General features: G+C 51.5%; 10 protein-coding genes across 10 annotated transcripts; 5 read left to right on the top strand and 5 right to left on the bottom strand.

Annotated features, from left to right (window-relative positions):
* Positions 1-1,765: 1,765 nt before the first annotated feature.
* On the bottom strand, positions 1,766-3,030 carry FIBRA_04915 (uncharacterized protein; the record flags this gene model as incomplete). Its single annotated transcript, XM_012326697.1, has 4 exons — positions 1,766-1,807; positions 1,858-2,040; positions 2,092-2,451; positions 2,506-3,030. 4 exons carry the CDS (start codon positions 3,028-3,030, stop codon positions 1,766-1,768), a joined length of 1,110 nt encoding a protein of 369 aa, XP_012182087.1.
* A 164-nt stretch (positions 3,031-3,194) lies between these two features.
* FIBRA_04914 (uncharacterized protein) lies at positions 3,195-4,978 on the bottom strand (the record flags this gene model as incomplete). The annotated part of the gene is made up of 10 exons (XM_012326696.1): positions 3,195-3,367; positions 3,426-3,635; positions 3,697-3,742; positions 3,799-3,946; positions 4,012-4,120; positions 4,180-4,288; positions 4,349-4,512; positions 4,573-4,639; positions 4,714-4,794; positions 4,853-4,978. 10 exons carry the CDS (start codon positions 4,976-4,978, stop codon positions 3,195-3,197), a joined length of 1,233 nt encoding a protein of 410 aa, XP_012182086.1.
* An 890-nt stretch (positions 4,979-5,868) lies between these two features.
* FIBRA_04913 (uncharacterized protein) lies at positions 5,869-7,787 on the top strand (the record flags this gene model as incomplete). Its single annotated transcript, XM_012326695.1, has 9 exons — positions 5,869-5,882; positions 5,932-5,965; positions 6,020-6,122; positions 6,178-6,594; positions 6,652-6,918; positions 6,971-7,182; positions 7,241-7,534; positions 7,597-7,675; positions 7,732-7,787. The coding sequence occupies 9 exons, from the start codon at positions 5,869-5,871 to the stop codon at positions 7,785-7,787; spliced, it is 1,476 nt and encodes a 491-aa protein (XP_012182085.1).
* A 332-nt stretch (positions 7,788-8,119) lies between these two features.
* Positions 8,120-11,959, top strand: FIBRA_04912 (uncharacterized protein; the record flags this gene model as incomplete). Its single annotated transcript, XM_012326694.1, has 23 exons — positions 8,120-8,130; positions 8,184-8,406; positions 8,461-8,478; positions 8,530-8,630; positions 8,684-8,705; positions 8,755-8,952; positions 9,011-9,079; positions 9,130-9,287; positions 9,340-9,411; positions 9,465-9,705; positions 9,750-9,785; positions 9,836-9,901; positions 9,951-10,145; positions 10,199-10,499; positions 10,669-10,743; positions 10,799-10,902; positions 10,962-11,039; positions 11,098-11,307; positions 11,364-11,459; positions 11,513-11,524; positions 11,576-11,606; positions 11,658-11,680; positions 11,738-11,959. 23 exons carry the CDS (start codon positions 8,120-8,122, stop codon positions 11,957-11,959), a joined length of 2,562 nt encoding a protein of 853 aa, XP_012182084.1.
* Positions 11,960-12,368: 409 nt separating this feature from the next.
* Positions 12,369-13,850, top strand: FIBRA_04911 (uncharacterized protein; the record flags this gene model as incomplete). Its single annotated transcript, XM_012326693.1, has 4 exons — positions 12,369-12,407; positions 12,471-13,412; positions 13,470-13,728; positions 13,789-13,850. 4 exons carry the CDS (start codon positions 12,369-12,371, stop codon positions 13,848-13,850), a joined length of 1,302 nt encoding a protein of 433 aa, XP_012182083.1.
* Positions 13,851-14,412: 562 nt separating this feature from the next.
* On the bottom strand, positions 14,413-15,003 carry FIBRA_04910 (uncharacterized protein; the record flags this gene model as incomplete). Its single annotated transcript, XM_012326692.1, has 1 exon — positions 14,413-15,003. The coding sequence occupies one exon, from the start codon at positions 15,001-15,003 to the stop codon at positions 14,413-14,415; it is 591 nt and encodes a 196-aa protein (XP_012182082.1).
* A 375-nt stretch (positions 15,004-15,378) lies between these two features.
* On the top strand, positions 15,379-16,537 carry FIBRA_04909 (uncharacterized protein; the record flags this gene model as incomplete). The annotated part of the gene is made up of 3 exons (XM_012326691.1): positions 15,379-15,742; positions 15,792-15,926; positions 15,987-16,537. 3 exons carry the CDS (start codon positions 15,379-15,381, stop codon positions 16,535-16,537), a joined length of 1,050 nt encoding a protein of 349 aa, XP_012182081.1.
* Positions 16,538-16,861: 324 nt separating this feature from the next.
* FIBRA_04908 (uncharacterized protein) lies at positions 16,862-17,902 on the bottom strand (the record flags this gene model as incomplete). Its single annotated transcript, XM_012326690.1, has 4 exons — positions 16,862-16,977; positions 17,035-17,348; positions 17,564-17,624; positions 17,686-17,902. The coding sequence occupies 4 exons, from the start codon at positions 17,900-17,902 to the stop codon at positions 16,862-16,864; spliced, it is 708 nt and encodes a 235-aa protein (XP_012182080.1).
* A 404-nt stretch (positions 17,903-18,306) lies between these two features.
* FIBRA_04907 (uncharacterized protein) lies at positions 18,307-19,094 on the bottom strand (the record flags this gene model as incomplete). The annotated part of the gene is made up of 3 exons (XM_012326689.1): positions 18,307-18,660; positions 18,720-18,978; positions 19,033-19,094. 3 exons carry the CDS (start codon positions 19,092-19,094, stop codon positions 18,307-18,309), a joined length of 675 nt encoding a protein of 224 aa, XP_012182079.1.
* Positions 19,095-19,378: 284 nt separating this feature from the next.
* FIBRA_04906 (uncharacterized protein) lies at positions 19,379-20,540 on the top strand (the record flags this gene model as incomplete). Its single annotated transcript, XM_012326688.1, has 7 exons — positions 19,379-19,597; positions 19,653-19,675; positions 19,753-19,833; positions 19,888-19,921; positions 19,987-20,211; positions 20,271-20,416; positions 20,471-20,540. The coding sequence occupies 7 exons, from the start codon at positions 19,379-19,381 to the stop codon at positions 20,538-20,540; spliced, it is 798 nt and encodes a 265-aa protein (XP_012182078.1).
* Between the last annotated feature and the right edge of the window lie 275 nt (positions 20,541-20,815).

Below are 20,815 nucleotides of genomic sequence, written 5' to 3'. Positions count from 1 at the left end.
AGACCACGGTCGGAGAAGGTGAAGGAAGTGATCATGCTGTACGATCCGGATGGGCTTGCTTAATATCAGACGGGTTTCAAAGATGCTTCTGTATTATTACCGTTGTTTAGTATCTGTTGTATCTGTGTTAGGATTGTTAACGTTAGATGTAGTACTATGTTCACTTGTTCCTTCTTCCGATCTTGCTGTAATAAGCAATGACACTGAACTTGACATGTACAAGGGTCCACATTCAGCGTCATCATTAGGGCCATTTGATGACTTCAGGCCAATACAGGCAGCAGCCAACATGTAAACTACGATCATGTACATGTGCGCAAGTCGAAATCCAAGGTGGAGGCATCGGATACCGCCTGAGCTGTGCAAGCGCATGTTGGGGTTTCAAGTTTTTGTAAAAGGCTTAAAGGAAAGGGAAGAATGCTGAAGAGCCACCTTGGCTGGTTGTAAGGCATTATGGTCGAGAACCGTGCATAAATATAAGCAACGTGCACTCAGTGGCCCCTTGCTCTCACTCGTCTTACGTCTGTGAGCTACTACCGACGACGATGGAGCCCACCTCACTCTTTCCAGATAACTTTGTCCTCGACTTGCACGACGTAGCCGTCATACCCGTCGACAGTCATGCACGTGCAGAATATAACTTTCCAGCTGCTTGTCCAAGTCGTCAGAGTTTCGTCCCGTTTTCAGGCTGTCTCGCGGGCCTATCTTCCTCCCGAGTGGTATCGTGTAGGACCCTATCAGAATCAGAGCGCCTGTATCCTTCGTGATGACCCAAATGACTTCGAGCGCGTCACGCTCGGCGTTCACTCACCCCAGCGGAATCATGACTCTGACGGCACCCGGTTAACGCAGCGCCGGCTCAAAGTCATTTTCTGGCGCTGCAAGGACGTTGACACCGGGTTCCTTTTCACATATGTTCTACAGTTGGTGTTCTGCCACCTCCCTTCGACAGCTGTCTCCGCGTCCGCACAGGCTGGAGGTACGAGACGGTGTGCCACCCGTGGGATTTTGGCATTATGAAGAAGATGGTCTTACCTCGCGAAACCTGCATCATGATCACTTGGCATCCGCTGCGCCACTCCGGAGTCTTCATCCTCTAAGTGCAGTCTATCTGGGCTTGGCGATCTCATAGAATGGTTACATCGTGCCATCGGTACGTCTTCGAGCAGCAATGCGGAGGAAGGGGCAGTCGTTATGCTGGAGCGGCCGGCCGATTACACCAAGATTCTCAGCAAGTACGCAATGGTGTTCGATGGGCTTGGTATAGCATACGACGCAATGCGATCGGGACCAAAACCGCGAATCAACAAACACTGCAATGAGGCCATGCAGTGGTGCTTGAATGTTTAATAAAGATTGCAGGTAGTCAAGACGATTTCCGCCGATACTGTGGGAAGGACAACATCAATTCGAAATGTTCGATGTGTAAAGCACCTCACTGGCGAATGCCAGGATCCAGCGTGGAAATATTCCGAGCCCTGGGGCTCGTCGGATGGCTGAGAACAAAAGTCGAAGTCAGGAGGTAGCGGACGGAATCGCAGATGAAATTAGGAAGACCCCATGAAAATATCAGTGCGTAATATCGCGACGATACCAAGATCGAAGAGACACCGTTGAAGGAAACGGAGGGAGGTCTACAAATTTCACAGTCATAGAATACGAACGCACACGTGCTGAAACTCTACAAGAGAAATACAAATCTCACATATTACTGTACGCGGAATAGTAACTGTACTATCAAAATTGAAATTCGGAAACTCATGTGTCATGTCTTGTTCGTGAGCTTCAACCCAGGTAAGCTGAACATCTGCGCTAATGTGAGTCGGGTTGATTGGGCGATACATTCGATACACACACCTCAAAAATCAGCTCAGACGGCACCCCCCATCCACGCACCCCTTCTACCCTGTTCTGCATTTGTGTACCTAGCATTACACCGACGACAGCACCGCTTTGCTCGTCAATGATAGGCCCGCCACTCGAACCCGGAGTCGGCGGAGGGTCGAAAATTAAATGGGAAAGCGCATCATAGGTTCCGGGCTGCAAGCAGGGCGTTATAGATCAGAGATGGTCAATAGGCAACCTGCTCACCTTGGCCTCTCGCCCAGCTAAATCACGGTACCCCACAAGCGTCCCTCTCACCCATTTACTCCAGGTCCCATCGATCCAGGGTCGCCACCCTTCTGCGTCAGCCCCGCAAATTTGAGGCTTCTCGGCCACAAAGTGTACGCGGATAGGTGTCCCGGGCTGTGCGGGATACGGCGAGACGGGAAGTGTGCGGATGAGAGGGACCGGGGTGGAGGTGGAGAGCAGGAGTAAATCTGATCGATAAAGGGAGGAAAGGACGGACGACACGGGGCTGAACGTCGGCGAAGAGCTGCCTGTGACGATGAACGAGCCTGAGAGGCTAGGGTGTTCTGCATGCGAACGCAGAAGACGGCTGTGTCTAATCTGAAAGACGAGTTAGATCCAGTAGCTACAAATTGGGGAGTCCGCGAGACATACCTCTTCCAACGTATGCGCGCAAGTGACGAAGACCGATTGCCCCTCTAAGCCGGGCACGTTAAGGGCAAAGCCAGAGGCATGTGTAACTTTGTGCCCCACACCCGCCTGTTGGGCGGCGTGCACAATCATGGCGATGGCATCGTCTCCGTTTTCATCGAACAGCACTTGCCTCTCTGATGCAGGGCGCGATTCATACGACAGAGCGCTGTCGAGAACAAGCCCGCTCCGGTCCAGGTACTGGTCAATCAGCTGTGGAAGCTGTATTTGGACGGAGGAGGTGCTACCAGGAGGTGGTTGGGCGCGATGGCGGAGCTCTGATAGAATGCGAGCATCGAAAACAGAAGGAAAATTGGGGGCCGTAGGAGGTGCAGTCGGGAGAGAAGACGATGGGGATGGAGGCGGGGGTGGCTGGCCAACGTATGTGGTGGACCCGACGGCCGCGTAGGCCCGCGCATAGACGCGTCGTCCGAATCCACGATGACAGGCACTGAAGAAGGCTGGGAGACCACAGCGTTGGAGAGCCATGCCTTCTTCCTCTCGCAACAGCTCGGAGGCAACAGCGAGGTCGACCACGGCTCGGACATGATGTCACTAGGCCGGCGCCTCTCACGCGCCTCGTATTAACTCTGTACCCGCTCTAGGCGTAAGCAAAATATATACAATTCTTCTCGGCATTCCCAAGCTGCCGTCTACTCGGAAACAACCACACTCCATGGATGGGAAACCACTCCCCTCTGGATACCCGCCAAGTGCTGGAAGACCGCGCGGGCCACCGGTCCCATGCCGTCAGGCCCCGTAGGAATGTGGACGTCCTCGCCCAAGTATCCGATCCGGTCCACAGAACTGATAGTAGCAGCAGTGCCTAATTAAGTAAGCAGTTAACATCGGCGGAATGTCCATACAAACGGCCTTTTTATTACCTGTACCGAAAAACTCGACGAGATTGCCCTCCTGTGCCGCCTGCTTGACTTCGCTCATCGTAAAGGATCGTTCCGTGACGATCAGTCGCTCCGGAAGGCCATCCATTTTCGATTTACCCGACGCATGATCTCTTGCAAGACTCAACACAGAATCACGCGTGATACCTGCCAGGATCATCCCGTCTAATGGAGGAGTGACAAGCTCGAGCGCTGAGGATGTCATTGTTCAATAATCTCGCATCGACAAATTGGAAAAATAGTTTCAACATACCCCCATCCGGACGTTTGAGAGTAGCAAACGCGTTCATAGTGCCTACCTATTGCCATGGATGTCAGCGACGACGTGCAGCTCAGAACATGAGCGTAAATCTACCTCCGTGACATAGTGCTCAGGTCCATGCAACCAAAGATTCTGCACGTAACCTTCTTTATAAGCTTTACTTTGCGCAGCAAGACCAGATACGTAGTTCGCTCCCAGTTTGTAGGCGCCAGTGCCTGGATCGAGTGACGTTGGTGGAATACTTAACAGAAAGAAGGGCCCGACTTGCCTCCTGGTGACGCTCGCGTGTATTCTGTGGTGCCATACAGAGCAACAGGTTTGAAGCCTTGCGGGAAATACGGACCCGCAGGAGTGCATATTACGAACAGCAGTGCCTCCGTAGAAGGATGAATACCAATGGCTGGCTGTGAGCCGACTTCGGCCAGCGGAAACCATTTAGCGCATGCTCAGAGCCCTGAATAGCCAGGCACTCACTTAACGTAGGTCGAATATACAAACTGTATCCAGGTCTATTTGGAATCCAGTGTTTGTCTAACCGAACGAGTTGCTTGATGAGTTCAATCACAGCATCCCCGTCGAAATTCTATTGTGAACCAGGCGTACGTCACAATCAACCATGCACGATACGAAGCAAATAGCGTACTGGTAATGCTGCTCGCTGAGCGCTTATGTTCATACGCTTCATATTCATATCTGGCCTGAAAAGCGTGACCTTGCCGAGGTCATTCCGGTACGCCTTGAGCCCTTCGAATAAACACGTTGCATAGTGGAATACAGACGAGCTGGGCATCATTGTAAATGGCCCGTCTATGAAGAAGCGCAGATCATTCAGTACAAGATGCAACGATAGATCCGCACGAGACTCACATGGTTGTATTTGAGGAGCACCCCATCCGGTGGCAGCATTCCAAGGGATAGTGAGCATATGATCAGTCTATTCCACAGTGCGTAAAGAGAGTCAAAACTCAAATATTGAAAGTACCCTGATTCAAAGCAAAAGCGTCTTACGAATGAGTGGCCGAAGGGAATGGCATCAGTATCCGGAGGTGTTTTAGGACTGCTTGTCACCCTCACTTCCACTTTTGACGCCTGCAAGTGAGCCTGCCTTCAAGGATTCTCGATATATGGGACGTTCGAGAAGTCATACCTCGATGTCAGCGAGCGTAGAGTTGAAACGCGCCAGGCGTCCACGCGCATTTGCAGGAATGACACGAGGAAAAACACGACTGGAACGCGCCAAAAGATGCGCAGGAAGTGAAGCCGATGAGAACATCGTGGATGGTAGTCGGAGTGCAGGTTGCAGAGAGCTGAACCTCCACGTACGAAATAAGTAGTCGCGGATGTGCTCGAGTCACTCTAGCAGCAAGGCGCCAGAGGTGAGACTAGTGGTCGGCATTGGCCGGTCCGGGTCGGTCAATAAAAGTCGGGTGCCTCTCGCCTTGGCCTCGCCGTCGGACATACGGTCTAGTAACTCGACCTCACTGTTCAATGCAACGATCCTTAGATCTACTGAGCCATGGAACAGCGCTGAAAAGCCTTCTACTTTATGTCCAGGGTCCTGAGCATGGGTTTTAGGACAGGACGGGCAACACCGGGTGATGTCCATGCGCATGGACCGTCGAATAAGCGAATTCCGCCAATCGAGAATCTCGTCGTATCGTATGGGTCCAGGGAGACAGAGCATGGCAATCGCATGGAAGCAAGTCTGACTGTAGAGAATGTCTATTCCCGCACGAAGAGGCTGACCTCAGTGCCACTGGCTCATCCACTTCTCAGAGTCAATCTGGCCTCAAACCGAACTGTGTCACGTGCAGGCTCCCTCGGCGCTTTGTGACTGTGACTTTCTCTGTGAATTTGCGCGCATGGCTGAGAGCTGGAAACCATGTCCAGCTTTCTCAGTCATCGAGGACAATTCTCCGGAGTCCGGCGGAGGATGTCAGCACGGCGCTGCAGCTGAGAAATTCGGGGCAGCGGTGTGAAGCGCGAATCCAATTTGAACGAGTTATCGCTGATTACTCTCACGATCACAAGTTTCCCATCGGCCCGGCGTGACAAAGACGTCAGGCTCACGTTCTATATCTCATCGACATCACCTCTCTCCGAGACGTTTCTTTCCCTCATACCACTACTATCCTCCCCCTCTTCTATACATCGCGCTCAACCATGTCTGAGGCTCAGTACGCATTACATCCATCTGCGTGAGAGCTTGCACTGATGTCCACGCAGAGGTGACATCGGTGTTATTGGTCTTGCGGTCATGGTACGCGTCCTCATACCGTCTCTCCCTGAGCAATGCTAACAGGTCTGTACGCAGGGTCAAAATTTGATTTTGAACATGAACGACAAGGGCTTCACTGTTGTTGCTTACAACCGGACAACGAGCAAAGTCGACCACTTCCTTGCCAATGAGGCCAAGGGTTTGTGATCATCCCTATCGTCATCTTAACGTGATCTCATAAGCGACGCAATCAGGAACCAAGATTTTGGGCGCACACTCCGTCCAGGAGTTCGTCGCAAAACTTAAGCGACCTCGAAAGATGATTCTTCTCGTCAAGGCCGGTCCCATTGTCGACGACTTCATTAACCAGCTCCTCCCGTTCCTTGACCAGGGTGACATCGTTATTGATGGCGGTAACTCTCACTACCCTGATTCCATCCGCCGTACCAAGGAGCTCGAGGCCAAGGGCTTCCTTTTTGTTGGCTCCGGTGTGTCTGGTGGTGAAGAGGGTGCCCGCTTCGGCCCCTCACTCATGCCTGGTGGCTCTCCTGCCGCCTGGCCACACATTAAAGAGATCTTCCAGGCTACTGCTGCTCAGGTCAAGGGCGAGCCGTGCTGTGACTGGGTCGGTGAGACCGGTGCTGGTCACTACGTGAAGATGGTTCACAATGGTCAGTCAGTCTTTTCATGCCATCTTATAATGTCTCGCTGAGACATACTTGTCTCAGGTATCGAGTACGGTGATATGCAGCTCATTGCTGAAGCATACGACATTCTTAAGCGTGGTCTCGGCCTGCCTGAGGATGAGATTGCGGACATTTTCCTCAAATGGAACAAGGGCGTCTTAGACTCCTTCCTCATCGATATCACCGCAAACATCCTCAAGTTCAAGGACGATGATGGCGCTCCGATGGTTAGCAAAATTTTGGACAAAGCTGGCCAAAAGGGCACCGGCAAGTGGACCGCCATTGCGGCACTCGATGCCGGCATGCCCGGTATGTATACGCAAAATTTGTCAAGTGCTCAATCATTGAATTTGTCTCCAAGTCACGCTCATCGGCGAGGCTGTGTTTGCACGCTGCCTGTCTTCTATCAAGGAAGAGCGTGTTCGTGCAAGCAAAGTCATTAGCGGCCCACAAAAGGAGGAATTCAAGGGGGACAAGAAGCAGTTCATCGATGACTTGGAGCAAGCCTTGTATGCTTCGAAGATCATCTCATATGCTCAGGGCTTCATGCTCATGAGGGAGACAGCGAAGGAGGTGAGTTCCGGTCTCCTCTCCTATTTAACTGAACCTCAGCTGAATACAATACTTTTAGTTAGACTGGCACTTGAACTATGCAGGTATTGCGCAGATGTGGCGTGGTGGTTGCATCATCAAGAGTGTCTTCCTTGGTGACATTACGTCCGCATATCAGAAGAGCGGCAATCTTGAGTCGCTTCTGTTCGATGACTTCTTCAACAAGGCTGTGCACAAGGCTCAGCCTGGCTGGCGTCGTATCATTGCTCAAGCTGTTCTTTGGGGAATTCCTACTCCTGCTTTTAGCACGGCTCTGGCGTTCTTCGATGGGTACAGGAGCGAGGTTGTCCCCGCCAACATTTTGCAGGCTCAGGTTAGCGTCAGAGTGTCGATTCCATCGTTGTATATGTCACTGACATGCACTTGGCGTGGCAGCGTGATTACTTCGGTGCGCACACTTTCCGGGTTATGCCTGGCAAAGAGAACGCCAAGCTCAAGACTGGTGAGGACATCCGTAAGTGTCCTTTTTCACATCTCGCTAGCGGCCATTATCTCATGTTCTATATGCAGACATCAACTGGACTGGTCGTGGCGGCAACGTCTCTGCCAGCACATACTCGGCTTAAGCGTCAGTTCCATCGTCGTTCAGGATGTGATAGGCAGAAGAAGATAAAGAGATGTTTTAATAGCTGTTGTAGACTTTGTATTTTCGGGCGATGTCCATGCGGTGTGCCTGTTCACGGCATGGGAAGTACGATGCAAAATTGTGTCTGCTATGTAGAAGATCCTAAATCGAGGAGAATTTGACTGATATTTGGTCGGGATCGTGAACTTGTTTTCGAGCCTGCGAATAGAGAACAGAGATTTGGTCGACGCTCCACTTACCGGCCCGATATGGCAAACTTTGTCACCAGAAGACATTCATGTGCGGCATCCTGTTCTCCATTCGAGCAACACCATGCCCGGCTGGTGGCTCAGAGAAAACCGATGCTGCATTTACAACTCTGTCTTCGCAATTGCAGGAAGCGAATGCAGCGCGAGGTTGGTGGCCCGTATCACCGCTCCCATGGTTCACCGATCGACCAGGGAAAATTTGCAGGACCAGATGCACAGAACATCGTGCAGACGATTGTAGGGGGATGTACCATGACATTCTTCGCATCTGAGTTACACTTGAGAGGGGAGATGTATGTCGCACAACCACATTGCGATACCCAAGGAAACGTCTTGTGTTGGAATGGCGAGGTGTGTATATTTACCAGTCTTCCTTCCTTTAAATTCCCTTATTCATCTGTGTAGATATTCGAGGGAATACCGGTGAGTGTAGCTTAACATGGAAAGATGGATAGCTGTGCAGATGTATATCAGGTGTCTCCAGCAGAGAACGATGGTGTGAAACTATTCTCTGAACTTCAAATTCGACGGACACCAGAAGAAATCAGAGATTGTTTAGGCAAGATTGAAGGCCCGTAGGTCAATGTTCAGTGTCCAATTTAGGAAATATTTTGACCGTCTTGAATAGGTATGCATTTGTATACTACGAGGTGCGCATGAGCAGTGGTGACAGCTTGTCATCGTATAAATTGTATCCAGAATTCTACCAGGAGGCTTTACTTCGCACGAGATCCACTGGGACGTCGATCTCTACTCATTCACACCCCAGATGAATCGAATCCGTACTTCCTGTTGTCATCCGTCTCTGTCGGCTCGCACTCAGGTTATGCCCTGGAAGAGATATCGACTGAGTCATTATATTTTGTTGACGTCGGAAGATTGAGTGATGCGGCTCATGTACGACAACCTCTTATACCTTATGTCTGAGCATAATTTCTAATTGTCTTCTGGACAGATGACATCTGCCTTTCCCCACTGTCTAGAAAATATTTCACGGGCGGGGTCAAATTCGTCATTACACTTTGTGGGGTTCAAATTATCTCCTCCCTTGTCTATCCATTCATGCGCACGTAGGCGCGATTGAGTACGGTCAATCGCTTACTCCCCAGTGATCCGCCGAAAGTGAGCGGATTAGATCACATTCCAGATCATCTCTCCTCCGCGGTGGACGAGTTGATCTCTCAGCTAGATCGTTCTGTAATGTTGCGCGTGAGAAATATTCCTACAGTAAGGTCAGTGATAAGCATGATATAGTTGCCTGTGCTTTCTTGATTTTTGAGCCAGTGAGGGTGCTAGAGTGGCTATATTATTCAGCGGTGGTATCGATTCTACGATGCTGGCATTCCTTGCAGATCGGTTTGTGTTTACATGCCTTAGCTTCTATCCAGGCGCTCACATCCTATTGAAAGCCATGTTGATGTCTCCGAACCAATCGACCTTCTCAATGTTGCGTTTGAAAACCCCCGTAAAATAGCGGTCCAAGTGGAAGGAAATATTGGGGGGCTGCCCAAGCGGGAGAAGAAGCAAAAATTGCGAGATCGTTTAGATTATTCGACGGTCAATGTCTCCTACGATGTACCTGATAGGTTGACCGGACTCCAAGAGGTTGAAGAGCTCAGGAAATTGTGTCCTGACCGTGTCTGGAATTTTGTGGGTATTATGGCTGTCTGATTTAACTTGATTACACTGAGCAGCGTGGAAATAAGGTTGAGGTCAACGTGCCTTACGAGGTCAGCTCCTCGAAGATGCCGTGAGCATATAACTAATGAAGTCATGGCAGGAATCGCAAGCCGCGCGCTCTACCGTAGAGGCACTAATGTTCCCAAGTAGAACTGTCATGGACCTAGTCAGTGATCGTGTTGAGCGACTTGGATTGTGTACTCATTATGATACAGAGCCTTGCAGTGGCATTATACTTTGCTGCCCGAGGTACAGGCCAGATTCGGACAGACCCCAGTTCGAAGCCACAACTTTACGCTTCTCCCGCTAGAGTTCTCTTAAACGGGCTCGGATCAGACGAGCTCCTCGGTGGTTATGGCCGATTTAGGACAGCGTATAAAAACGCTGGGTGGCAAGCGATTGTGGACGAGGTACGTCGCTTTATCCTATCCGTCTTTGTATTAGTTTCAACTCGCTACGCTAGCTTCAGCTAGAACTTGACCGCATTCCTACGAGAAATCTAGGGAGGGACGACCGTGTTATCTCATCGCACGGCAAAGAGACTCGACACCCATTCCTCTCGTTGTCCGTGGTGGCTTTCCTAGCGCAGCTTCCTGTGCATATGAAGATGGACCCAAGGCTTGAATCTGGACTTGGAGAGAAGATGTTGTTGAGACTGGCAGCGAGAAAAGTAGGCTTGGTCGAAGCGAGTGGCAGGAAGAAGAGAGCTATGCAATTTGGCAGTCATTCAGCTCGCATGGGACCAGGAGATGGAGATAGAAAAGGTGATCTGTTGATCACATAAAATAGAATTTGTTTCACGTCCACGGGTCGAACAGACGGATTTACTGAAATGCTCCGCTAAAATTTGAAGTCTGAAGGCTTGTAGTGCGATTAGCGCTAAGCGCTCCAGTTCCAGACGCGTGATCGAAAGTCATGACGTGCTGCCGGTAGGTAGCGCGTCCTCTTCAGCTTCGTCTTCTTCCATCGCTATGGCCGCCCTTCCTTCACTCGCAAGTCGGCTCGTAGGTCAGCACTGCACACACCCATCTAGTGCAAGCGTACTCAGACAATGCGTATCTAGTGCCCGTGGCGATAGCTGCGGCTGTTGCCCAAGCCAGCATTTACGATGTTCCGGGAGGCTACCGTGCTGTCATGTTCGACCGATTCTCAGGTGTGATGGATAAAGTGAGCTGACTTCAGGCGGTTGGGGGCGTATTACGTTGACGCTGGGTGAACATCTGTAGGCCAAGCCTGAAGGTACACATTTCCTTGTTCCCTGGCTCCAACGTGCCATTCTCTACGACTGTCGCATCAAACCTCGTGTTAGCCAAATTCTCGTTGGTTGTTGGGGACAGACATTGACACCCTATCACCCTGTAGAATATCTCGACAACAACCGGGTCAAAAGATCTACAGATGGTCACCATTACCCTTCGAGTGCTCTCTCGACCGGATGTAGAGCACTTACCCAAAATTTACCAAAGCCTTGGTCTAGATTATGACGAGAGAGTTCTACCATCTGTTGGTAACGAAGTCCTTAAGAGTATTGTGGCCCAGTTTGATGCCGCTGAACTAATTACGCAACGAGAAGTGGCAAGTTGCGAGAGATACCCTTCATGGAGGGGTGCTGATTCTTCATTACCTAGGTGTCATCGCGAATTCGAGAAGACCTTCTTCAACGTGCGGGAGAGTTTAATCTCAAATTGGAGGATGTCTCCATCACACATTTGACGTTTGGAAAAGTGCGCCTTACCGTTTTTACTGAATTCTATTACTGATGGCAGTTGTTATGTAGGAGTTCACACAGGTGCGTGACATTGCAATGTTATTGCCGAGTTGCTTTAAGCATGAGTTATAGGCGGTAGAGGCGAAGCAGATCGCTCAGCAAGGTCAGTGATCATCAGTCTGCTGGTTGTAATTTTTGAGTTCATATTGAACAGATGCCGAGCGAGCGAAGTTCATTGTTGAGAAGGCAAGGTTATTTGCCGCCCAAGAGTTCCATGACTAAATCTTCCTCTAGGCGGAGCAAGAACGTCAAGCAGCGGTTATTCGGGCTGAAGGCGAGGCCGAGGCGGCTGCGACGATTTCGCGAGCCCTAGATAAGGCTGGGGAAGCATTCGTGACCTTCCGGAAGATTGAGGCGAGCAAGGCGATTGTGCAGTCGCTCGCGGGCAACCCGAACGTGACGTACATCCCCAGTGGGGGAGGCAACGTGTTGTTGAACGTGCCTGCGCAAAAGTAGTCTTAGTCTCCATAGTTCTGTCTGCTCTGTTCAATGCTAGTTATGGTCCATCCACTGTCCGGTGTGGCTTGCCTTTTGACGCAGTTGGCCATCTGATAAAATGGTAATCGGAGATAGCCGAGGAAAAAGCCGCAGAGGAACGCAGCGTCTTGTCTTCCCGACTCACTCAACGGCGTTGTCTCCTGACTGTCATATCGTCTCGTCCGTTTTTCTCTTCTCCATTTTTCTCTCCTCTCTCGTCCTCTCGTCCTCTCTTTGTCTCCTCTGTCTCATATTGGACTTCTGTCGTGCTCCTGTTCGCTCTGTCGTCCATTTTCCTGTTGTGAATATCGTCTCATCAGCCGCCATCGGTTTCAATCCTCATCTAATATCGCCTAGGTTCTAACGATTTCATTGTCTCTCTGTCATCATGAACGCAATGAGTGCAATGGCAGCGGCTGAGGCACCCGTGAGTACTTCTGTCGGTGCGGTTGATATGAAACTGTCTGCCTAACGACATCCGGCTTTGCAGAGGCGGGCTCATCTTTACGTTGGCAATCTCAGCCCAAGGGTTACTGAGTACATGCTCACCGAGATTTTCGCCGTGGCCGGGCCCGTGCAACACGTCAAGATTATTCCTGATCGTAACTACCAACATGGTGGTCTCAACTACGGCTTCGTTGAATACATGGACATGCGCGCCGCGGAGACAGCGCTCCAGACGCTGAACGGACGAAAGATCTTTGATACCGAGATTCGCGTCAATTGGGCGTACCAGGGTCAGCAAAATAAGGAGGACACGAGCAACCACTACCACGTCTTCGTCGGTGACCTCAGCCCCGAAGTCAACGACGAGGTCCTTGGGAAAGCTTTCAGTGCCTTCGGCACCCTATCAGATGCTCGAGTGATGTGGGATATGAACTCGGGCAAATCTCGCGGCTACGGCTTCCTCGCGTTCCGTGACAAGACGGATGCCGAGCAAGCCATTGCTACCATGAACGGCGAATGGCTTGGTTCGCGGGCCATTCGTGTGAACTGGGCAAACCAAAAGACTCAAGGTGGCCCGTCCCCTACCATGCCAGGGCGCCCCTCTGGAATGGGAGGTGCGCCCGCACCCATCAACTTCCAGGGAGGCCCGCTCTCCTACGAATCCGTCGTGCAGCAGACACCAGCGTACAATACGACCGTTTACGTCGGCAACCTCGTTCCTTACTGTACTCAAGCAGACCTCATCCCGCTATTTCAGTCCATCGGTTATCTGTCCGAGATCCGCATGCAGGCCGACCGCGGGTTTGCGTTTGTTAAGTTGGATACGCACGAGCATGCTGCCATGGCAATTGTGCAGCTCCAGGGTCAGATGGTGCATGGACGACCTATCAAGTGCAGCTGGGGCAAAGACCGCGCCGATGGAACAGCACCACTTTCTACGGGTTCGATGAGCCCGACACCTGCAGCAGCGCCTTATGGGCAGCTGGTACGTGCAATCGATTACATCCTTTGTGCGCATACAATAACTTAATCTCATCCTTAGCCTATGTATGGCATGCCACAGCCCAATACGTACGGACAGTATGGGTTTGGAGGGTACAATGCATTCCCCAATCAGGCCGGCGCAGCTGGCACACCGGGAGCTGCTGCTCCCGGTATGGGCAGCCCTGTTGCAGGAGCCGCAGGGATGGGTATGGGTGCGGGTGCCGCTGCGGGCCCTCCGGACCTTACTGCGGGTCAAGCAGGGCAGGGGCAGTGGGCTGGTGGCGACCCGAGTTCTTATTACCAGAATTACTGGGGAGGTGAGTCGTGTCCATTCCAGCGTTCTCCTAAGATTGTTTTAAGTTCGCATGCCGTCGCAGGTTACTATGGGCAGCAGCCCGCAGGTCAAGGTGCCGCAGATCAGCACCAAGGCACTGCTTAATTGCTTAAGCTATTTTGTATCAAGTCGATGATTGTAGCGTAAATCCTGGTCTCAGATCGCGCCATTCGACTCAAATATGTCTCATGTGGTTGTTTTACCGTATTTTGCAGGTCATCCACCGTCGTTCCTCGTATCAAAATATCACTTCACTCTGTCCCTCACAGCGTGCGTTCATAGCTACATATTCTGCTGCTTCTGCGATGTGATGATTAGGCTCTTTTCTCTTATCGTTTCTGGCGTTTTTTTATTGATAAAGCCCTCCATGTGTTGTTTTGCGCGTTCAGCAATACTCACAGCTTTTCATTTCGGCATTAGTCGCTGACGTATGTGATACCATTATTGCAGGGACAGATACTCTGTTTCTCAATGCAATCGCAACATTGGTATATTTATGCCATACCTGGCCATTACAGGCGACGGCTCTAGCTGAACAGATCAACAACACTGACAAGGTCCCATGGGTTGCCCTGTGTCTGAGTCTCCTCCATGCGTCGAGTTGGTCATTTCTGACGAAGGTCAGCTAACGATGAGATATGAGGGCTGAAGGTGAGCACTTACAAGGTCAGGCATTAGCATTCTTTATTCCGTTCATGCCACTACCTGGTTGGGGCCTTTCGAGTACACTGCCTGCCCTGCCTTCGGGGTTTGGATTGGTGGGTTCGCTAGGAGCGACGTGAGCGCCTTGAAAGGTTTCTGCGTCGTTCTTGGCAGCGGTGTTAGCCATGTCGGTCACAGTGTTGGCGTCGCCCAGGGAATCGGAATCGGTGCTGGGATTGGCGTTCGACCCTCTTGGCGCTTCGAGGCTGCCTAGGATGTCTGAATTCTTCAGCGACGCCTTCTTAAGGTTAAAGGGAGTTTCTCCCCGGCGCTCGAGAGGGAGCGGGCTGTTATCATTAGTCTTGACTTCTGACACCCGAGCGCGCATGGGGGTATTGCCCCCGGGGGAGTTCGACATGGCGGCAACGAGTGTTGGGCCGACGGTCGCGGCGACGATTGAGAAGGCGATGATGGGGCTACGCATGACTGCTAGAAGGGAGTGGGAGGATGATAGTAATGTGCGAATATCCGAGACTTGAGGCTGGGGATGCAAGCCTGTCTGCTGCCCTCCCTTTATGAGTCCTGGGTTGACTGTCCGCCGCGCCTTCGCGGTCATCGACGCTGAACACCTTCCTTTTCGGGGAAGCCACCTGCCAAGTCTGAACATCGCCCCCATCAATTGGCGATGGGGAGGACAAGCTCACATTACAGCATAAAGCTCACAAGCAATATGCATTGAGCGACTGCCAGCGTGCTTGCGTGCCGCAATGGCTTCAATCATCTATTTAGTTAACCCATCCTTTTGACTTGCAGGCGTCGTGTAATCGAGGCCCGCAGTCCTTTTCAGGAAGGTGGGCTACCTGATCGAGCGAGTGCAGTAAGCCACTGTCCAAAATTGTCCCGTCCTTCAAGCTTCAAGTTGAACGTTGAACGTTGAACACCCACTTTCGCTCATAAAATACCCATCTTTTATCACACAGTCTTTTGAAACATGCGCAGCCCGATAGTCGCGTTTTCTGTCTTTGCAGCAGCAGCAATCTCGGTCTCCGCCACCAATTCACTGCCCAACTCCCCTGACCTCAATGCGACTTTGTCGGCACCTCACACACAAGCGGACCCTCTGACGCAACGTGCCGTCTCACATCGTGCGCCCAGACACTCAGGACTCGTCGACAGCGCTGTCAAACACGCGCAAGTTCTACCTCAGGCTCCTCATGAGAAGAGAGCTGTCGTTGCGCGCCCAGCAGGAAGGCCGGCCCCGCCTAGACCTTCCCGCCAGAATCATGGCGGAGGTTGCACAACCCCAAACTCAAACTCCCCAGGTGCTGATAATATGAATGTGGACATTAGTCATGGTAAGACTATGCTGTCTTCAAACTAATCTATATTGATTGCGGGATTCAGAAAGTTCCGGGAGCTCTGATGGGGGCGTGTCGTGCTCCAGTGACGCACACGCCGGCTCCGCTGATAGTATAGGCCAGAACGCCATATCCCCCGACGCATCTCCCGCCTTCCGATCAGCTATTCTCGACGCAATAAGTAATATCCTCAAAGTAGTCCTTCGAATATAGACTTGACTGAAATGCTAGTACGGTGCAGGTGGCACCAGTTCAGCCGGTTCAGGGGAAGGTGACCCCGTCGACCTCGGAAAGCCGTCTGACTCCGGGAGTCCTGGTGAGACCCTTCCTAAATCTGTGCATGAGGAACATGCCAACGGTCACTACCCAGACTATCCCAAAATTTGGTCTCAGTCCCAGTCCCCTACTCCAGTGCGACGATCTCTCAGCACTGCCCTCACTCAGGAAGAAGCTCGAAAGGAGCTCTATGAAGTAATGAACAGTACCGTTGTTGGGACCAGTGCCGGAACTAAGTTGGTGCGCAGAAAGGAATATACTGATAACCATCCTTTGCCCCGGACAGTCGGAGAGGATGAATTATCCAAAGGTATTGCGACCAGGCACATTAGCAAGGGTAAGGCATCCAGCCAATATTATCGGAAGCGAACGATGTATATCCATGTCACTACAGAAATGCCTAGTGCTCAGGGTCAGAGCCTTCGAGGAGCAGAGACTCCTGGCATGGGAACTCTTTTGTACTCTGGAGGAGAGGCACATTCAGGCGAAGTTGGATCTAGCGGGGGCGGGAGGTAATTGAGAACAGAAGAGTCATCGATGAGGAAGACGCTCAACAAATTGCGAGTGAGAAATGGTTGTTGAGTGTTAATAGTTTTATGTTGCGTAGATTGATGTAGACCAAGTCCATATTTACTGTAGTTTTTTGTAGTACTGCCTTTGAGCAACATCAGGGTCTGGCATTCTGTGAATTTGTACATGTGCGTTGCGATCAATTTCGCACAAAATCATCCAAGGGCTTCGCCGACCAGCACCGGGCCCGTCGATAACTACATTGTCAGACGGAAAACACTCATATACATACATATGTAACTAGGAAGGACGATCGGGCGGGATGCTACATTATATGATAGGAGGACGCAATAGCATATCTTGCCTCTCCGATGAGGCCTTGGGATACCCGACATTCCCACCGGTTGCGCAACCACTCTTCGAAACTCCTGCATTCCCGGCATTGTCTACAAATCGATGGTCAGCTCACTTAACCCCAGCGCCGAGGCATACAAGTCACTTACTCGAATTCCAGTTCACCATCCCACCAACACCAGACACTTTTCCCCCCTCCGCATTCCCGGTGCTTCCGGAGTATGCGTTTCCCGCGGCTCCCGAGTCATTCGTCTTTCCGCCCGACGCGCAGCCAGATTCAGAGTAGCCGCCTGCACCGCCATTGTTTGAATTGATATTCATGATCGTGGGCATGACTGGGGTTTCGGACACGTTCTCGATCGACCCGCCGCTGACGTCGCCCGTGCTTCCAGTGTAGGCGTTTCCGCCAGACGTGTCCTCGTCACTTGTGCGCCGGTACAATGTCGAGTGACTGAATGTTTTTCTGAGAACCAAGTCCGTTAAAATGGGAAAGAGGGCGCGGAGAGGAAACTTGCTTCATAAAGGCGGCGGTGGAACCTCCAGATACATCACCAGTTGAACCAGAATACGCGTTACCACCAGCCGATTCCGAGTCGAGTGCCCTTTCGGAGACATGTCTGGGAGGTCGGGTTGGGAATACCTCAGGATGACATAATCCTGAGTTACGTGGAAACATACCTTCTCGAGGTTGATGGCAATGTCTGTATGACACCTCGCACTGGCTCACTTCGAGATCTGACTGTGAACGCACCCACGAATGGTATTAGTATCATCAACGAAAAGAGGGGAATATTGCGTACCGCTGGACGCTATTGACTGGCCGTGTCTTTCGAGCTCGGCCGGAATACTCCTTGGCACATTAAGTGATTGAGATGGCGTACTTCCTCCTGTGGTCGGCTGCCTGGTCGAATCCACGATGTTGGTTTGATGCGCATTGAAGAGAGGCACCCCGGCGACGAGCGATGGGACAAGCGTGGCGGCGACGAGCACGGCGCATGTGAGTGTTGGAGCACGCATTATGGTCTTGAATAGGGTAAGAAAGGGTTACCTATGAATGAGAAGAGGCTGGGAATAACGAAATAATGGATGAGACTAGTCAGACAAAATACATGCAATAGGTTGGTGATGGGCATGCTTTGCCAGCCTCTTATGTCTTGGGGAGGCGTGGCTGACCTTGGGCTGACTCGACCTACTACACCTTCCTATTCGAGATAGCCAGCGAAGTAAGGAAGAAGCACTACTGAGCGATCGCGTAGTCAAAATCCCAACAAGTTGTAAGAAGGGCTAAATATGTACAAGTCAATGGGTGTATCACGAGACGCACAATGCGACTGCTGTTGGTATCAAATGCGTTAAATAGCTAGGCCATAGTTAGCGGATGGCCGAACTGAACTCATACACAGCACTTCACTCATTAACCATCAACCATTCGGCGTCTGACTCACGCCCGTCTCCGGTGGAGATGGCGTCCCATCCTTCGTCGTCGCCGCCCCAGATTCCTCCTTCTCCTCCTCGTTTCCCGACTCTGAAAGCGACTGCACTTCCGCATTTTCCTCCGCGCTTGCACCGGAATCTGGCGTCGAATTCGTCACCTCTTGTCGACGTGACTGCATGTCCTCGTAGAACTCATTCGCCTCGTTCATTTTGTTCACCTCCGCCTGCTTTGCATCTAACCAACGCTGGAGAAGCTTCGCGTTATCCTTACCGAGTTGCGAATTTCGCTCCTCAATCTGACTGAGCTCTAGCTGCAGAGTGTTGATCTCATCATGTAGGATCTAGGAACCATTGATTATGATACGTTGCGTACGATACTAGAGGAAAAAAGTGTGCGCACCTGAGCGGTGCGATCCTTTTCGGCCATTAGCTCGTTGTGCTGGTCCACCTTCTTTCGCAACGTCACAATCTCATCGCGAGATTTTCTGAGGTTTTCGGAGTCCACTCGCGATAATTCCTCCTTCTCACGAAGCGTCTCATTCATCGCCAATAACCTCTGTGCATTCTGGCCTTGGGTCTTGTATACTGTAGCGAGCTCATCCCGTAAGGAAGATATCTGTGACTCCAGTGAGGTAATATATGCCGCGCGTACGGGATTCCTAAGTGATAACATTAGCAACTTGTTCGGCGCATGAAGAGAGAGATCCACATACTCTTCTCCAGATCCAGGAACGAAGACGGTCGAACTACTGGGGTTCACCCGTGCAGTCCCCATTGCTCGTAGGAGGGAAGCATTTCGCTCCTTCAATAACTTGGTCTGTTGAGCCAATCTGCGATCTTTTCAGCGTTCAAATACCAGCTGCAATGCATCCAAGAGCCGCAGAGATCACAGTATCAAGGTCAAAATCGGACACATACATTGCTCGATGATGTTCGCATACGCCGACTCTCTTGAATTACGCTCGACGAGGCGAACCCGGAGTGTTTCTTGCCATGCAGGCTCAGCCATTGATTCTGCGAGTACGCCGCCGCGATGAGAGAGTGGCTAGCAGGGCAACGATGCCGGAAATCAAATGTACGACACCAAACCTGGCAAAGCTGGGAGCATGGGGCAATGCCAGTTTGAAACGGAGCTTGAAAGCGGTCGATCTCAGATCCCACCAGGCCCACCATCCGAGCAGCGACGCTGCCTATTACTTACCATCTCGCACCCACTCCGACGTTTCCCTCCACTCCCCACCTCCAACCGCCTGTGCCATGGGACGCGTTCTCCTGAAGGTGGGAGGTTTTATGCTCTAGTTTGCCCACGAGAAAACTGACAAGGTCCGCGCAGGTTATCATCCTCGGTGATAGTGGGTATGTATTGCGTAGCTACACTTGACCGTTTCGGAGTTGTCCCTAATAATTGTGTGCTCGTCTCTCCCGATTTTCAGGGTCGGTAAGACTTCACTTATGAACCAGTATGTAAACAAGCGGTTCAGCAACCAGTACAAGGCAACCATCGGGGCGGATTTGTGCGTATTCTGTGCAGCATTAGCGCCTGGGAGTAATAATAACCACGCCCGTAGCTTGACCAAGGAGGTGATGGTGGATGACAGGCTGGTGACAATGCAGGCAAGTCACTATCTTTGCCATTACGATTGCGGCCAAGCTTTACACATTCGCAGCTATGGGATACCGCTGGTCAGGAGCGATTCCAGTCGCTTGGCGTCGCGTTCTACCGTGGCGCTGACTGCTGCGTACTCGTATACGACGTCAACAGCTCGAAATCCTTCGAGACTCTCGACAGCTGGCGCGATGAATTCCTCATCCAGGCTAGCCCACATGACCCGGAGAACTTCCCATTTGTTGTGCTGGGAAACAAGATTGACATGGAGGAGAACAAGCGACAGGTGCGCTTCATCTTGAGCTACATGAGCACCGAGTTTGATTCGCGTGTGTCTGGTTGCAGGTCACCCAGAAGCGCGCTATGACTTGGTGTCAGTCGAAAGGCAACATCCCTTACTTTGAAACATCAGCGAAGGAGGCTATCAACGTGGAGCAGGCCTTCCAGACGGTAGCGAAGAATGCTCTGCAGCAGGAGGCTGAGGAACAGCTGTGAGATTACTGTATCGTCTTGATTGAAGTAGCTGAACCCCTGTATTCTCACAGATACGTCGACTATCCGGACCCCATCAGGATTGATTCTGAAAGCACGCGGAGCTTTGGGTGCTGTTCGTGAGAATGGGGACATGTCCTCTAAATTTTGCCATCATGCGCTACGACCACTCCCGAACGTTATGTGCTGTTACCCCACCCACTGTAGGCTTGTCGACATTAATTTACTGTTTGATGTTTCTCGTGTGTGGGCCTCGTCTTGTGTACATTCATATACATAACTGCTATTGTGCACACTTCGCAGTCTGGTCAAGAGTCGCAGTAGAGTAAGGTTGGCTTCGGTTGGTGGGCGCGTCGCCGGAGGCGCGGGTGCTGCAGAGCGCGAGGAGACCAATTCGG

Source organism: Fibroporia radiculosa (genome assembly GCF_000313525.1).
Source record: "Fibroporia radiculosa TFFH 294 genomic supercontigs, scaffold3719, whole genome shotgun sequence".
Lineage (NCBI taxonomy): Eukaryota > Fungi > Basidiomycota > Agaricomycetes > Polyporales > Fibroporiaceae > Fibroporia > Fibroporia radiculosa.
The sequence above is the reverse complement of the archived record's forward strand: the minus strand, read 5'-3'. Positions and strand labels throughout refer to the sequence as shown.